This window comes from Cinclus cinclus, chromosome 9 (assembly GCF_963662255.1).
Source record: "Cinclus cinclus chromosome 9, bCinCin1.1, whole genome shotgun sequence".
In the NCBI taxonomy this organism is placed as follows: domain Eukaryota; kingdom Metazoa; phylum Chordata; class Aves; order Passeriformes; family Cinclidae; genus Cinclus; species Cinclus cinclus.
In genome coordinates, this window is record NC_085054.1 from 16,110,504 (window position 1) to 16,129,137 (window position 18,634).

Below are 18,634 nucleotides of genomic sequence, written 5' to 3' on the forward strand. Positions count from 1 at the left end.
CTACAACATGCCATGAGGGGCAGACTAAACCCCAGAGAGAAGAAAGATAGCCTGTCCAAACAGGCAGTGCTATGTAGGGAGGTTAAGTACCAGGCAATACAAAAATGGAATTCTGAAGGCAAGTTCCAGTTCAAAGAGACAGGCTGCCTCGTTATCTTGAGATGCCTTCTCGAGGGGATTTATTGCAAGTCTGAAAACTGCAAATGAGTTACAGAAAAGAACAGCCAGAATGATAATCACAGCCACCACCCAAGAGTACAATACATACCACAGCACTCTGTTATTGACAACCTGTAGCTTCTTCCTCTGACTTTAAATGCAGCCAGTTTGGGACCATTATTTATACGGGTGAGGAACTACATCATAAGAGCAAAGCTATACCTCCAAAGCTGGTGTATCATTCTCCTGCTTGTGTGAAAGATGTCAAAAGTGGAAAAAAAAAAAAAACAAACCAAAACAAACAAACAAAGAAACACAAAAAAACACAAAAAAACCAAACAAAGCTGATGGGTGTGAAAACCCCCAAGTTTGGCTCATTGACTGTGGCAACATTCACAAAGGCACAGAGTGAAGCACAGAGTGAGTGTTGAAGTCTGCCTGCCTTTGGAGGCAAAAAACTAATGTCTCTAAGCATTAATGGCTTCCTAATCCCAAACCAACCAGTTTGTCATCAATAATCTTTTGCTAGGAAACAAAAGAACTAACAATGCAGAACCATCCTAGGTGATCTCAAGCTTGTGGGAAGAGAATGTAAATATGTAACATATTTTTGGAAGGAGTAGTTAAAAGTCTCTGCTACATTTAATTATTCTCCTGTGCTGATCCTTTCATTGCATTTCCACTTCAGACAACCTTAGCCACTACAAAGACATGAAGCATGCAGCTCCCTGCAGAAAGAGCTTCTTGCTTTATAACTTCAATGCACTTTGAGTAAAAGCATTTAGTGTAGAATAACTGTGACAGGCAAAAGACTACATTTAACAAGAACAAGTTATTTTAATTTGAGGAAGCTAACTGCTAATGAGTGGGGAAGAGCGGAAAAGGGAAAGGGGATCAGCCTGAATAACCAACAAATACTTTATAGTTGCTAGAAATAGCTAGGATACTAAGAAAGTTGGAAAACAGATTTACAGGGCCCATTTCCTAGAGAAGAGTGTTCATCCAAGATTATGAGGCACTCTGAGTGTGGCAACCTTTGCATACCCAAGTGTCACAGACACAGCACAAACTAGCTCATAAAGCTCGAAAAAAGCAGTTCAACAGCTTGCCTCTGGAAACCATGTTGTTGATATCATCACTCATGTGAGAGATTGAAGGATGGAGGCATATCACCACCTTAAATTCAGAGAAGGAACTGGATTCCTAGACCTTTCATCGAGAATTGTCTGAACCAACTGTAGTGATAAGAGTTTCATTGCTTGTGGCTGCTCACACCCTCCTGAGAAAAAGTGCATTGCAAAATTCTGCTGCTCCCCTTTAGAAAGGCGTTCCAAAACAGCCAGTTGTTTAATGACCTAAGAAGCAGATAAGGGCTCTTTGCTCCCCCTTTTACCAAGTAAGCTGAGGGGAACAGCAATTTAACACAGTTCATATGATTTGTGCCTTTTGAGTCCTCAGCCAGAGCAATCAAACTCAAAATTCTTACAGCAAAGTCTCTCGGTCCCAGGCAAGTATCCTGGAGGCAGTCTTGACTGCCAACACCACAATGAGGAACTTCTCACTCATCATCTTTCCATTTTTCCAGCTCCCTATATATTCAGCCTCACTCCAGGTAAGGAAAGCACAGAAAGAACTTCCTTGGTCTTCTGGCTTGCTTTGTTTTATGTTCAGTGTATTCACACACATTACTAGGAACTAGAAGATACCATGGGAACCAGAAGCAGTTTCATCTCCATGTTTTCCAAAGACACAGTGTTAGCCAAAAGGCATTTATCAAAGCACAGCGTAGGAGTGAGGCAAAAGCTGAACAGAGTTGAGTTATACAGTTTGTCAAGGCTTCACGGGAATGTAGTTCATTCTTCTTGCAAAATAGAATGTTTGTTATTTTTGTGATAAATTCAAATATATCTGCAATTTTGGACATTATTACGTGTTAAGTTATATTTATGGTTTATGTTATCAAACTGGATAAGACTGTAGCTCCTCTTGCTTTGCCTCTACCCTTCTACATTAGAGACAGCAGTACAAAGTCAATGGTTCTCAGAACTGCCAATACACTGACTATAAGGAGCAGCACAAAGGAGACTATTTCCAGTGATAACAGGAATATTTTTTCTCCTCTATAATATGAACTGAAGTATCAAAGTAGAATTTTGCTAGTGCTGTACTTCCCAACGGTGACAGAGAATGGTTCAGAAAATAAGATTTTATCTGAGTTAACCAGGAAAAAAAAAATCACTATGACTTCTATCATGTCATTAAATATACACATTTTTATCTTGAAAAAAGATAATTAAGATGTTTCCCCAAGCAAATTCTAATACACCAGAAAAAAATCAGAGAAATGCATTGGTTTCCACATGTGTCTCTCAATAACTCTCACCACAGGAGCCAATGCTGGCTGGTGTTAACCTCAGCAATATCATTTTAACAAGCTAATTATCCCCACAGCTATCCAAATCTGAACTCTGCTCATTCAATGCAGCCAGCAGCACCAAGAGAGCACAAAAAGCATGGAAGCAGAGAAGGAAAGCACAAGGTACTGCCTCTTACCACAGTATAGATCTGAGGTTTGCGTCTTTTGGCCAGGTCAATTATATTGACTCCGTTGTAATAAAGGTTCTCAATGCACCCATGGAAATTTTTCCTCTGAAAGGTTCCTGGCTTGCCCGGGACAGGAATCCCTCCGAAACTGAGCTTTTGGAAAGAATAAGAACAGCATTATTTATAATATTATACATATATATACACATATATATGTGCACATATATATTATGTTACATTGTATTATCATCCCAAAAGCAAGAGAGCAGAGCCCCACTCCATACACCCACTTGGGGTATTATTTAAGGACCAATTCCCACCAACATCATCACTGGGAGCACGAGGCAGGGCCTGGCCACCTCTCAGTGGAAATTACAGCCTCCATGGCATTCCTCCTGCTGGAGAAACACTTCTGGCACAGAGAGCTCACCGCTTCAGGAGCAGCTCTGAAGTGCCTTGGCACACCAACCTAGTGCCACCAGCTCCCCTCCCAGGGACACCCACGCAAGGAAACATTCCCAGGGTGTGCAACCCACAGCCCCACTGGCCCAGAGGCTGCAGCCCACAGTGCTCAGGAACCTCTGAGTGATGGGGGAATAAAGTCTCCCTGCCCTCAGAGCTCTGGGTTTGCCTGGGAGCTGCAGTCACTCCTCTCCACCAGGCACTTGTCTGAGCAGTTCTGGTTTCAGACAGAGGGAGGTACTATCACATACACAAATACCCCATTTGCTCCTTGCAATTTCACTGTGCTTTGGTCTCTACAACAGCCACATGTGGCAATTGGGACTGAGCTCTGTAATAGAGAAGTTCTGCAGGCAACACATTTGCACAAAACTTCTGCTGGTTGTCTAAGTACTGGCAGATGTTAACACTGTGCAGGTTACAGCTCCTCACTCAACTGGAGAGCTGAAAGCCTCAGGAGGACAAAGAACCTAAGAAAATAAAGCTGCCCAAATACAGCATAATTGTGAAAATTCTGAAGAAAAGAAAGAGAGAGAGCAAAAAGAATAAAAATAACCCCCACAACCCCAAATTATTCTGATAATCCTACCTTCATTTTCCAAATGTCACAGCTCATTTCTAATTAACTTTACTGACCTTTCTGGCAAGGCAATACTGGTGGTACCACTAAAGTTTTACTCATTTTCCCATCACGGCTAGCAGCACTGTGAGTGATACAATGCAGGTGGGCATCCTGCAGCCACCACATTTGATCAGGACCTGTGCTGCAATCCTGCTGCATCCCCTGCAGCAAGAGCACGCACTGCCGTGTGGCACTGTTTATATGCTGACTGCTGCTGAAATGTGCTTAGCCCTTTTCCTCTGTCACAGTTCCCAAAGCCTTACTCAGTTTATTATTACAAAAATAAAGGGCAATTTGGGGGTTATTTTTCCTCCCACTTCACCTAACAAGCTAGGATACGTAAGCAAATGAAACCTCCCCGGGTAACCCTGAAAACACTTACTTGAAAACAAGTTCTTAATGAACTTGCACCTCAATTGTTTTAATTGATCACTTCAGAGAAATCAAGAGCGAACAGACTGCTACTTTACGTCACTTGCAGGTTTGTTATTGACATGAGGGCTTATCAGGTAGCAGTGTTTTTGTTTGTTTGTTTTTTTCCCCAATGAGAATCATTAGTTCTTTCTAAAACACCAGACTTTCCTTCTTTCATGTTCTATTCTCCAAGTCTCCTGCTCTGGGACTCTGTACTGGGGTTTCAAAATCAGAAGAAAAATCAATATCAATTACACCAATGTATTATTACGAAAACAGTTTCCTATGTGATCGGTAATAATTTTAATTACAAAAGTAATGATTTTATTACCCTCACTAAGGCCTTTAATCCCTAAAGTGTGCCGAGATAAACTTTCAGTACACTGCATTGCTGCAACGTTTGACTGAAAAGACTGTCTCAGTGCAAATGGAGGAAAAACACACGCTGTGAAAAACTAAGCTCAGGGGACAAGGTCTGAGTGCCACAGTGGTTGGTGATGCTGATTTACAACACCTGAAGATCTTTTCTAGCATGTTCCCTATTTTAGAACATTTGGAAAAATGTTCTGCAAATTAGATTGAAGCCTGCGTTTCCCCTAACTGGCATCAAGCAAGAGGTAAGAAATTTTATTATTTTGAAATTAGAAAAATTAGAAAAACTGATGACTCAATTATTTGGCTTTTCTCAACTCCATCTTAAAAGCAGTTACAGTTTTGGCCCCTAATAGTTCAATCTAAGGCTGTTGAAGGATCCCACTGCTCCAAGTGCTGTCCCTACTAAATGTGCTCATGATTTGGTAGAGCAGCACCAGGGGACAGGTACCACTCTCTCCACCCTGCTTTGTGTAATGCAAAGAAAGTAATTTCATCTGGAAGATGAGAGGAGCAGAGGGCAGGCACCTGCCACTGCTGAGCCGTCTGCTTTTTTTCCCTTGGGTGTGTTGGAAAATGATCCTTTCCAGAGAAATGAATTCCAAGTGCAAAGGGGAAACTTGTGGTCTCTGAAGCAGTGAACCGTGCCAGCTCAACACATCCAGACAGGGTGATGGCTCTGTGCAAGCATGACCCTGAGCCTCGTGGGCAAGGGAGACTTGGCAGAGGAGCACAGGGAATAAAACGGAACACGGGTAATTTGCACGCAGGTGTGCGTTGATGGCGAGATGAGGAACTGCCTTCCATACAGATATGATGATATATTTTTTAATGTTTCATAACAAGGGTTTTAAGGTGCTTTTTTAACAACTATCATCCATAAGCACTGATAGGGTGATATAAATTGCACTCTGCCACACCTTGGTCTCATCACACTGGAGGAGACACCAGGCTCAGGATTATGGTTAGGCAGGATGTTTCCTCTGTTCAGGTCTTCCCTGCTGAGCTGCTCTGGCTCCCTAGATCAGCATGCTCTGCAACATGCTCAGATGTGAAGGGACCTGGATCAGAGCTGGTGGTTGTGAGAATCATAGAATCACAGAACTATTACGTTTGAAAACAACCTCTAAGATTGAGCCCAACCCAGCAGCATCATGTTCATGACTAGACCATATCCCCAAGTGCCACTTCCATGTACCTTTGGAACACTCCCAGTGAATTCCACCTCTTCCTTGGGCAGCCTATTTCAATGTGTGACCACACTATCAGTAAGGAAGATTTTCCTGCTATCCAATCTAAACTTCCTCTGCCACAACTTGAGGCCATTTCCTCTCATCCTGTCATTTTCTACCTGGGAGAAGAGACAGACACCCACCTCGCTAAAACTTCCTTGTTTTCTGGAGGACTTCCATTCCTAGTGGGAATACAATAATTTTCACTTGTCCATCTCTATGTGGAGAGCTTAATTCAAGAAAGTCACATCCAGACAGACGGACGACTCAGGGCTGGAATATTCCCAAAGTCATGCTCAATTCAACGCAAGGATGGTGCAGAGTGATGCCATTAAAATCATATTGGCAATGATAACACAGCTGCTCCCTGAACATTTGACTAGAAACCAGGCTATGACTTCTCACTTATTCAAAGTCTGCCATACTTTGAAGTGTAAACATAACACAATGCATATTTGCACAGAGATTGGCCACTTTCTGATGCTGGCACATATGGAGTTACACTGACATAGTTTATACTGGTAATGTATGACAGGAGCTCTCTAGGAAGGAAATATCAAATAATGATCTTTGCTGGAAGGAAACAGCTTATAGGATGGTTGCTTTCCATCATATCCATTTTATAGCAATTCATACCTCAACTCACAGGTTATAACCTAAAGGGCTTTACACACCTCATAATCAATATCCAAGTGATCTGAATCCCCCTTAGTTCGGAAGTGCTGGGTGTGCTTGTCCACTGTGAAGTTCACTTGCTTGTTGAAGCGTTCTATGAGAACCGAGTGCCAGTGCTGGTCATCCAGGAGGCTTCCCAGGGTGACAGACGTGTGGCTGTTGCTGAAGTGCAGGTTGGAGTCCCCTGGAGTGGCACAGAGAAGCAGAAGACACTAGAGTTACCTCCAGACTCTTAACTGGAGCATGGGGACTCAAGGGAAGCACAGAGCAGAGCTCCATGATGCAAGGCAGAGCTCTTGGAAACAGATCCTTTTCAAAGACTGCCTTAGATTCCTTGGGTCTCTTGTTCACATATATGTGTGTATATCCCCCCCTTAACTCACGTTTTCCCCTGTGAAATCCTTGTGATGATGAACAACAGGTGTTATTGATGCTGCACCCACACATTGCAGCAGAGAGGGCATTACTACTTTGTTTGTACCCTTGGTTCTGCCAGGCCGTTTTGCTTCTGGTGGCTTAAGAGCTTCCTTTGAGTAGAACCAAAATCTTCTTTCTAATCACATTAACAATGACACTTCACTGTCAACTCTGTGCTTTCTGCATTTTAACAAGAAAATTGTACCTGTCCATTTTCACAGGCAAAAAGGCACAAGTCAGTGAAGCAATAAGAGTATTTTGTCATCTCATAAAAATTCTTAAACCTGGCCTAGCTCTTCAAAAGTACAGATCACAAGCCATAAAAATACTTAGGCCCTAACCTGTTAATTTCAAGAACTCTTCGTTTTCCAGCTGGCTACATGTCTGCACACTTCAGAGCCTCTCCCTGGAAGGGAGTGTGTATCCTGTTTTACATTCCCGCAGAATGCAGAGAACAACACATGCTCCAAAACTGATGCAAGCAAGATGCAAGCAGATTCAAGAGAAGTCATCAAAACCCTTGCCCATGACATACGAATGCAAAAAGAGGACCTGAAATGGCTAAAATTTTGTACACTTGGGGCTAGAGCTGAAGAAAAAAACCCCAGCTCATCTCAGAATAGACATGCACAACAGTATCTCCTCTGGAAGAAGTTACCTAATATTATTATTTGTACTATATTGTAATCCTAGCACAAAACACTGTGTAAGAGGACAATTCAGTGTGGTATATTCCTCCATTCAGAGCTTTGGGATGTAGTTTTTGGTTCAAGTAACATTCAAATCCCAAATCATAAAATTATGCATTATCATTTCCAATCTTTGCAGAAAAAGAACGAAAGAAAACACAACTTGGGGACTCAACAATTAATGAGCTTATGTAAAAATGAAATCCAACAGCTGTGTAAATTAATTACTGATTTTTAAAACAAACATAATTAAGCACAAGGGGGAAAATACCCAACTCAAATCCCTCAGTATGAGAAGCATGAGTCAGCAGAGACTGCTGAGGCCAGTACCATGGGACACCCACAGATGAAGCCAGTGAAGATCTTGCAGTAAGGCTGGGACAGTGGATATGATCACCCCTACTGCAGTAGCTCCTACCATTATCAAAGGCTTCAGTATCTTCATCAGGAAAGAAAAGAAACATCCTTCTACATAAAGAAATTAAGCCAGCCTTTCTTCTGATGCTCTGATCCAATATGATTGCACAGTGTTAGCCTTACATATATTGAAGCAGGAATATTCACAGTTTTCAAGAAGGAAACACACAGCAGTGAGCACAATGTTTTGACCAAAATGTTAACATTGAAATTCAGTATTCTCAGCTCAGCTCTGAATCACTTAGTGAATGTAAAAAAATTAGACACAACCCAAAAATAAACCTGTTCTGCAGTCCAAAGAGCACTCCCCAAGAATCCTGTCCTTAAAAGCAATACCAAAAACCCAAATGTAAAAGGAAAAGAAAAAATGTATGTGAAGAACAGAACTAGCCAGTTGGAGAAGCCAAGGTCTCTTCTCGGCTCAGCTACCACGTCCAGCATGACATCAGCACACACAATGTTTTGTTGAAGAGTTTGCAGATACAGTCCAATATAAATAATAGATTTATATGCAGAACAGTAATCCTAATTACCCTTACCCAGGTTGAGGTGCAAGGAGAGTTTCCCTTTCTGCAGTTCCAAGGTTATGTAGTCTCCACGCTGTCCTTCTCCATGGAACAAGACTCCGTCCCCCTGCATGCTCTTGAACTTCAAGGAAACTACATCTTTGAATGTGCTCATAAGCTTCTGATTGAACCTGTAGAGAAGTGAACTTCTGCCATCAAAGTCTGCAATATCTGACTCTGGAAGAAAGAAAATGGCAAAATGGCAGGGAGGGGCAGCATCAAAAGAGGGACTGTATTTTTTTCAGGATCTTTTAAAATACAATTTGGAGTCAGGCATTATCCTGAGTGTACAGGTTGTAGAGGTCATTTAGGCAACCACATTTTATCTATTTCCAAACTTCTCCCTCTGCTGGAGAAAGGGAACATGAGGATAAAACCAGAACTCCTCTGCACTAGCCTTCCTCATACAACACTTCTCTCTCATTTAACTTTCGAGAATAGAACAGGTGCTTCTATTATATTCAGATCTCCAGAACATCCCTTGCCATATTCGCTGTTCATCTCAAATGCAGTCATGATGTTATTCATTACTTTGAACACTTCAGTACTCACTCCACTTTTGTAGCTTCACAAGAGCCTGTTGAGCTGTTCCTACATGTTAACCATGCCTGCATCACCCTTGCATTCAAATAAGGATCCCCTCAGCCTCCGAGGGCTGGCTGCTTGCTTTTGATGGGCATTTATCAGCCATGTTTCTGCATGCAAATTGACTAGGCTGGCAGGAGTAGCAAAATATCAAATCAAAAAGCTTTTGAGGAGATTTCACGGGAACTGGGCATCTAAACTGATTATGCACCTTTGAAAATCCTATTAAAAACATTTTCCCCTTCAGCCAGCCTCTAAAATCCCAATCATTCTAGTAGGAAACAGGCTTTCTGTTCCTCAATTGCAATTAATATTTTCTTTGGCAGCAGCAGCCTGCAGCACTCTCTTTGCTTTATAAACTGGTATTTTAAGCAAAACATATTTTTAAAAGAAATTTTAAATGTATCTATAACCAGAATATTTCAGGTAGCTTTAAATACTTTTAACCATTGCACACAAACATCTGACTGACGTGCTTCAAATCCAATTTCTATCTAACTGCAATTTGATACAATATTTTTGTATAAACCATCAATTTTTGTCAATTGGTATTTCCTGTTGTTAAGAAAAAAAAAAATTAAGAATACCAGACTATGAAGAATCTGAACAGAGTAGCTACTAAACTACATAACTATTGAGGCATATGCACAAAGCCAAGTAACACCTTCCTAGTGCCCAAGAAGAAAGATTGTAGATGTCTTTGTTTGCAAACCATACATTTCAATGATAAACCAAAGCTACCAGCTTTCTATTTTCTTCTGAAAAATAACTCAGAGGTTCGTATGATCAGGACTTCCAGTCAGCAACTGTATTGTGATTCAAGTCAGTAATTTAAGTCACCTAAACTCCATTGAGAGTTCTGTTATCCTTTTAAGCATTAACACTAGTTTCATCTGCTCCTTTTTAAAAACCAAAAATAATAAGAGCTGGGGGGAAGGAGAGTTTTAACTTTTGTGTGTGGGTGCATATGTGTGTGAAAAATTTAAAGAGGGCTGCAATTTAAAACTATTAAAAGCTCAGAAAATAAAACAGCTGTTAATGATTTGTTACCATAGAAACTACCATGAAAATTTCTGTCCGTCAGTATGACAGTTTGTACAGAAGTTTGATGGCACACTTACAAACTTGCAGGGAGCACAACATTTAAATTTGATGCAAAATTCTGCAACTCCATAGCCAACTTCATTCCAAATCAGAAGGCAAGTGTGGTTATTTTTGTTGTTGTTGAGGGTCTTTTTGTTTGTTTGTTTTTGGTTTTTTTATGAGACTAAAACTACAAAGAAACTCAGTCCTGGGAAAATTCACTCCGGAAAAAAACTAAGAGCAACTTCTTATCTGTGATGTCAGAACTTTCACATTCCATTTCCCAACATTTACAGAACAGGTGCTAGTTTAGGAATTATCACAAATACAAAAGTATTCCTGCCATCTGTTTTTAAATTCTAAATTATGTATTATTACAATAGGTGAATTAGAAACAGCTCCTTCAGCATTGCTGACTTCTCTCTATTGACACCTTGACTACCAGTTTCTATAAGGGGAATTTAATTGTTAGTTTAGTTCTTGTGAATTTCCCCTAACTATGTTAAATACTACAATTTGGTTAAGGTATATCACAAATGTCTTATAAAAATGGTTTCATTTCAACACAGGCAGGAATTAGGAGATAGCTTATAAAGAATATACAGTGTTTGATTTCCAGAGCATTTTGCAACTAAAGTTGATTTTCCTCCTAGCCCTTAAAACCAAAGGTACTGCAAGAGCAAGGGTGCACTGATTCAATGATGCTGCAAAAGCAGCCCATTTTAAATCTTTTTTCTAAGATCCAAGGCTCCAGCCAGTCTAAATTCACCCTTCAGTTCTTAACTCTGCACTAAGCCACAGCATAACATGACTTCTTGAAGAGCTCTCCTACTGACATTTACAGACTATATCACAAAGGAAAACCTGTTTCTGAAAAGCTCTGCTCCACTAATTATCAGTTGTGAGCACATTGGCCAATAAATAGCCCTGAATTAAATGGGAATATGTCAAATAAATGCTAACACTGGCAGCCAAAAGTCACTAGTGGCAGTTTGCATGACAACAAATCATTGGTTCCTGTTAAAAACAGCTACTTCAGAAAACCTGCTTAGTGTTTATTCAGTCCATGTATGTCCATAACCCTCTTGCAGCAATAGAACGAGGATCCAAAATGTTTCAAGTCTCAGACAATCTGTAGTAATAACAGACTAAAACACAACATGTGATTTCATCCTGCACTGCCTGCTGGTGTTCTTAGGCTCCCTGAAGACAGACTTTATTCATTCTGGGCTCTTTTCTACATTGTCTTCATCAACAAGGCTGTTGACAGGCTGGCAGCAGTATGAGAGCACAGAGTTTACTCGTGCAGCAATCTGCTCCCAGCAGCAGAGAGGATACAGAGCCATACTTAAGACACTCCTTCCTCCTAGTGACTTTGGGAAAAGTGAACACTTAGCAAAGATATTCTAAACCAGGAATAACTCTAGGAACATGTTGCCATGTGAGACAGGAACTTGCAGTCTTGTGCTTGCACAATTAACAGAATCTTTAACTGTTGGCAGAAGAGAAGAGGAAAACTCCTGCTCTGAACAGATGTGTCCCCTGGCCAGTCACAGCTTACTGGCTTGAATGACCCTAAAGCCATGCCCACTTCCCTCTCAGACACACAACCCAAGGGATGAATGTGGATGACTACTTCAGAGGTGACTGTTCTGCCATGCAGCTTTAACCCTATCACAAATCTCTGCTTCATTTGTGTAAGCAATCATTTGGGTATTTGTCTTGTGCATTTGATTACAAACACTATTGGTCAATGACTATCAGACATTAAGCAGTTCTCTGCAATGAGTTCTTTTTCTATTGCATAGGAAGACAAAAGAGAGGATGAAGAAAGGTGAAGGAAAATAAGAAAAAAAAAGAAAAAGAGACAGAAAAATAATCCAGTAAAAAATTTCATTTAATAGAAAAGCACAATATCAGATCATATTCCCCAAAGCAATGGCAGAAAAATATGAGAAATCAGAGTCCAGAACTGCAAATGAAGAATTCTGCTCTCAGAAGACACCCTGTCTCACACCCTATCATTGTTTCTCCTGTGGTATCCCAGTCTGTTAACTGCACATACTCCCAGTTCTGCTGATGCACCTTGGGCTGTTAACCAGTTAAAGAATATGATCAGCATCTTCAACGCAGCTATAAATCTTATCCTATAAAAGCAATTGTGTCAGCAATTTTCTTTTTTCTTGTGCTAAGCTAACAAGACTTTTCCCAAGTATAAAGATACACTTGTCACCCCTTGCCACCTTCAGCATCAAAAGCAATTGGTTTGCCATTTGTCTGAGCATGTCCTCTGCTGCAGCTCTGCTTATCTATTACAAATTCACTGCTGGAGCCACTGCTGCAAAGGGACAGCACGGGCTTACACATATTTCTGCATGGAACTTTCCATAGAACTCATCATTAATCCTTTTCTGAACAGGAAACAATGTATGTTTTCAGATCATCATCTCCTTCTTATTGCAGTACCTATTTTGAAGATACCAGATGAGATCTTTACTGGAATTTCAAATAAATGTAATAAATTTTCATTTAAATACACACTTTCTGAAGAAAGTAAACAATTAGCAGACTATCTGTGAATTACAGCTTATGTGATGGCCTCTTATAAATAAGAACTTTGATCTGTATAGGATAGGACCAGGTACACTCAACCTGAAACAGCCTTTCTGTTCAAAATATGTTTTTATTTTTCCAAAGAAACAATGTCAACTGGCAGCCAAATAGAAGGTAAAAAGAAAAAGGGAAGAAGGAAAACAAACAAAAAAAAAAAAGACAAAAAAATGAAAGCCCTTTTGTTTGACAGGGAGACTTGAGAAATAAATTCATAGTAAATTGTTTCCAGCAGAAGCAATAAACAACAGCAAGTGCCATTCAGCAGCACAGTACCACCACAGGCTAAGATACCCACTTTGGCATCCAATGCACACAGCAAGATTCCTGAGCAGTGTTTTGTTGCTGTGTCCTGGCAGAGTGTCACCTGGCAGGTGACCTACAAGACTGATGCCTTCCACGTGCCCCCTACTAAACAGTCATCACTGAAAGCTGCACTTGCAGAAGTTAGCACAGGATTGTGTTCCTGGGACCTCTTGAGCAGAGAATACTACATAGGAGAGTCATAAGATGCCAAAAATGAGATAACAGAGCCTTCTGCTGCCACAAGACTGCCACATTCCCAAAAGGGCAGCAGGGAAGCCATAGGTGGTTCTTACAGATGGATTTGCATCAGTTGATGCTGTCTGTACTCTCACCATCACATCCCTTCCTTCATATACATAACAGACACACGTATGAAGATGGTGCACATTCAATATACTTGTTCTAGTTCAGTTTCTTTCCTGGCTTATTCAACAGCCTGCCTCTAGAAACTTAAGCTATGTAATTTTTATTTTTTTTCCCCCAGATTATTAGTATTTCTTGCACTATAACTGAACATGGTGGATGAGTCTGTCTGCTATCAACTTTACAAAATGCAGTTATGTAGTTGTACACCAGCCCAGGATCTGCAGCAGATATTCTGTCAGTATACCACTAAAGATGACATTTTATAAATGATCAAACATCTTTTGTACAGTGCTGGTGTGTCTGGGTTAGGAGTAGCCAAGTCAGCGAAACTATGTAAGCACAACTTGTAGACAGGTATTGCTTGGCATATGCAATCTGCCAGAGAGAAATGTGAATGGCACATTTATATAAATGGAATTAATATTTCAACACCCTGTAAAAGTTTTATGAATCCCTTTATTTCTTTTCTGGCTCGCTTTAATCTCATACCTTAATTCCACACAAGCACTTTTATTTCCTGCAACTGCAGGGTACAGGACAAAGATGAAGGCTTAGATGAAAACACAAGGCAACTCAGCCTGCCAATGACTGTGAAATCTTCTTCCTATCATAGAAAATACAACCACAGTCTGACATGAAAGTAGTGCTCACATAGTACACCACATGGACAAGCACCAAGAAAAGAAAAATCAGCCACAAAAGTTTTAATCTTCCCAGAGTTCAAGTTCTTTTTGTTACACAACTGCTTGGACTGTACTCTTCACTTCAGAGGTCTGGGCATCATTAATAGAAAAAAGTTCTTGAAAACAGGTTACCTGCCTGTTTCAGAATTATGCCACCAAGGGCAGTTGATTTTGAATTTCAGATTTCAGTTTACATGTTCACTAATATACCTGGAAAAGGTCTCTCACCCTAATGACTGCATCCAGACCAGGCTGTTGTAGATCAGTCTGAGTGCCCGTACAGGTGGAGAAACAGCATCTAGAAGAAGCTGAATGGATGTGATAGACCTACATAGGGACCATAAGAATCTTCCTGTGAAACCACGTGAAGCAGTCCTAAGATCCATGTGCAGTGACAAGGCCCCAGAGAGTCCTGGAGTTGTGTCTTTGTTCAGTGGGAACATGTGAATCAAAAAGTTTAATAAACTTCTTTCATTTAGCTTAGATGAATTTAGGTTGTCTCTCAGACAGTTTGTATGCTTATTCTATTACAGCCCATTATCTGTGCTTGGGAGGAACAGATAAGAACCTAAGCAAAATGGGGAGATGTACCAGTACAGTGGTGTCACATGATGGTCACTTGTGCCACACCACACCAAATTTATCAGTAAAATGCTGTTAATCCCCTGAACATTGCACAACAAAATCTCCCCCATTTCCAGCAGCATCTCAAGTCACAAAAATGAACACAAAGTCACCTGAGAAACAAACACTGGACTTGCATTTCCTCATGAGTGGACTTCCATTTTCTGCAACAGAGCAGCATCACTCCTTTTGCCTTTCATTCACAGTCTGCCATGGTCATAGGTCACACATCTGCAGCACTACAAGATTTGCCACTAAAACATACCAAGTCAGAAACTTTTGCAGGCTGCTCCAAAGCCAAAAACACTACAGACCATATCTTCAAAGACCATCACATGTTAAGAGTGGCCCAAGAAAGCTATCATGTAAAAGCAATTAAATCAGGAGACAGGTTCTCTACACATTGAAGCTATGAAGTCATCAGCCTCCAATACAACCAGAGCTGCAAAATCCGCAGCACTTAGCAAAGAGGTAGCTTGCCTTAAACTCAGAAATGAACTGTTTAGGCAAATATAGCCCAATAAGGATCCCAATTAGCTTTGTGACCTCCAGTGGGCAGGAGGTTTTGCAGCATCTGACTGCCTGGCACTCCCAGAAGCAGCAAATTGCTCTGCAGTGGTCTCAGCCCTGAGGAGGTTTCACCAGCTGAGCGAGATGGGCAGCACATCCCTGGGCAGAAAGGCAAGAACAACTACTGAAAAAATAAACAATGGCAATGTATTTCATGTTACATTTTAGCTCATACAACTTTTACTGCACTCTTTCCACAGCACCGCCAGCACCAAGTAAAAGCTCTTTGATAAAATGTGGGTTAAGATGCAGCCACTTACTGTAAGAGCAGCCGAAGACCTCAACTCTCAGTCCTATCCGCCCACCAACATTCCACTTCAGAGGGATGAAGCGCAAGAATCGAGCTTTCATGGAGTGCAGCAGTTTGTGGTGAACCACACTGTCAGCATTGCTGTTCCCTGTGAAGGCCTGAAAGGACAAAGAGCCTTGGTGAGACATTAAGCAGCAGGAGTTGAATGCAGCACTGTGAACAAAGGCTGTGAACTGCCACCCTTCTTCATGATTCTTAAGTCTCAAAAATTACTTAAAATTATTTAAATGGATTGTCAAGTTTTCCTCTAAGTGCTGCATCTCTTAGGAAAGGAAACAAGGAAGATGGCAGTGCACAGAGCACCTCAGCAGAGTGGGGGATGTATACAGTTACAAAAGCAGGTTGTAGATGGGGACAATAATGAAGACGCTGCACAATTTCTCCAAACCTAGGCTATTCCTGTGCACTATAATACTCCATCATCCCCTAAAATAGTCAGAGTCCCATCAGCACAGTGAAGCCTTTGATTTAGCCTTTGGTGCACTCATGGAAGTACTAAATAATAGACATAAGCCACTGAAGTTCTTCAGTCTGGGAAGAAGAACAGGACAGTGTGCTTCCAGATACCCAACAGAAAACTCAGGCAAGGAACAGGAAGAGATAAAAGCCTGAGTAAGCACACAGGAGAATAAACATTTTGACTGTGTTTGCACCCGAGAGAGTTAAAGCATGCAAACAGTAAAAATAATTTAATTTAATTTGTTACCTATTTAATTAATTGCCCGCAAAGCAAGCCAAAATTAATGGCCCTAGTCAGAATTATAACTTAACAAGAGGAAATTCTCTCATGGATGAAGAATGACCGAGGGATTTCAAAGACAAACCTTCAAAAAACATCAAGGCTGTATTCTTGCCTGAAGCATTTTCAATTCATCTTTACACCCTTATCTGTAATATTGTCCCAGGAATATCACAGACTTCCTGCAATCCTCAGAACATTTGAGCAATTCAGCTAGGATTGAAATTTAAAGCTAAGAGTTTTGTAAAACATGAAAACCAAAGAGAGAGCACACAAAAACAATCTCACAGGAAAGCCATATTTGTAAAAGAGGTCCTGCATTTTGTAAGCATAAAATTTCATCAGAAAAAGTTGTGCCAGTTTAAAATGCTTCTGCAGTTCAAAAATTGGCACCATTCACCTAAACAATGCAATTGTACACAAAATTGGAATAAGCCCATTAAAGCAGACCTATAGTTCATTCAACCACAGTCTGCCACAGTCTGGTTGAATGGTATCTTAAGGAGATTAGGAGTTCATCTCCACTCAATTTCTTTTCCTCAAACGCAAGCATTCCAACTTTTTTCCAGATGTCATTATAGATGCTGTAAAACCTCAAATGCAGTGTATTTTTGTTTTACTAAAGTCAGTGTTCAATTGCTTTATTAGAACTATATTAAATAAACAATATTCTGGAATATTTCTAAGGCACAGTCCTTTGAAACTATAGCATGTTTATTTCATTTCACCTTAAAAACGGTAAGTGAAATTCTCCTCTATACACAGTAAGCCTTATTTTCCACCCAGTCAGGAATGCAGAAGACCACATATATCTCCCTTCCTAAAACATTCTTTGCATTTCATTGCTGTTATTGCCTGCCTTTGAAGATGAACAACTTTACTGAAATGATCTCTCACAATCCCAGTTACCTCCTTGAAAATCCAACACTTCTAAACATGTGATCATATGCTGGTTTTGGCTGAAGTGTAGTTAATTTTCTTCACAGTAGTTTGTTTGGGGTTGTGTTTTGGATTTGTGTTGGAAACAGCATTGATAATAGAGAGATGATTTAATTATTGCCAAGCAGTGCTTGCACAGAGTCAAGGACTCTTCTGCACCCCACCCCACCAGTGAGGAGACTGGGGGTGCACAAGAAGTTGGGAGGGGACACAGCCAGGACAGCTGATCCCAGCTGACTCCAGGGATATCCCATCCCATATGGCATCATGCTCAGCACATAGAGCTGGGAGAAGACGGACAGGGGGACGTTCAGAGTGATGGAATTTGTATTCCCAAGTCATCATTACATGTGATAGATAGAGCCTGGCTGTGCTGGGGATGGCTGAACACCTCCCTGCCCATGGGAAGTGGAGAATTAACTCCTTGTTCTGCTTGCAAAAGTGTGGGTGGATTTTGCTTTACCCATTAAACTGTCTTTATCTCAATCCATGAGTTTTCTCATGTTTAATCTTCCAATTCTCTCCTCCATCCCACTGGTGGAAGAGTGAGCAGCTGTGTGGGCCTCAAGCAATGGTTGGGGTTAATCCATTACAGACATGCAAAATTATTTCTAGTAGGAGCTTATCAGGCTGAAAAGGGGGGAAATGGTTATTCCAGTTGTCCTCAAAGCTTTTCTTTTCCTACACCTCTGGTTCTGAACTTTTTAGGTACAAGATCTTGTTTTCTCCAAGCATTATGCGACAGTAACCTCTCACAAATTAAGCTACATTATTTTTCTTTGGAATGGAGATTCTTCTTGATATTAATTCAAAGTTAACCAAATACAGCAGATATGTTTTGAGGAGTGGAACAAACAGTACTTCTATATGTCCTGATCTTACTCATACTGCTTTCCACTTAGAAGCCAATTTTAAATTCCAGCAGAGAGCCTTTCAAAACTTTTTTCCTTATATTTCAAGTGAAAAATCTTGTTCTCTTCAATAATGAAATTGTCAGTAGAGAGTAAGCCTCACAGTCATAGCTGTGGCAGTCCTCATATTTTTAGTAAGACACTTATGGATATATAAGACACATAAAGGAGACTGTTGTTTTCTGTTTGTTTGCTCCAGAGGCTCATGTTCTTGGAGTCCTGTGATTATGTAAATGTCTCACCTTTAATAAGATAAAAAAGAAAGAAGGAAAAACAGCGAAGGGAGAATAGAGATTTTCCAGTCTTCCCAGTTATGAAGAAAAGCTTAAAATGCAGTGA

The 18,634-nt window shown here is 40.6% G+C and overlaps 1 protein-coding gene across 1 annotated transcript in view; it reads right to left on the bottom strand.

Moving 5' to 3' along the window:
- CNTNAP5 (contactin associated protein family member 5) overlaps window positions 1-18,634 on the bottom strand; it is a 200,821-nt gene that overhangs the window by 132,008 nt on the left and 50,179 nt on the right. Inside the window, exons 4-7 of the mRNA XM_062498016.1 lie at window positions 15,657-15,804; window positions 8,543-8,746; window positions 6,480-6,664; window positions 2,713-2,856 (exon numbers count right to left, since the gene is read on the bottom strand). Of these exons, the coding sequence (XP_062354000.1) occupies window positions 2,713-2,856; window positions 6,480-6,664; window positions 8,543-8,746; window positions 15,657-15,804 (681 nt within the window). The remainder of the gene's footprint in view (window positions 1-2,712; window positions 2,857-6,479; window positions 6,665-8,542; window positions 8,747-15,656; window positions 15,805-18,634) is intronic.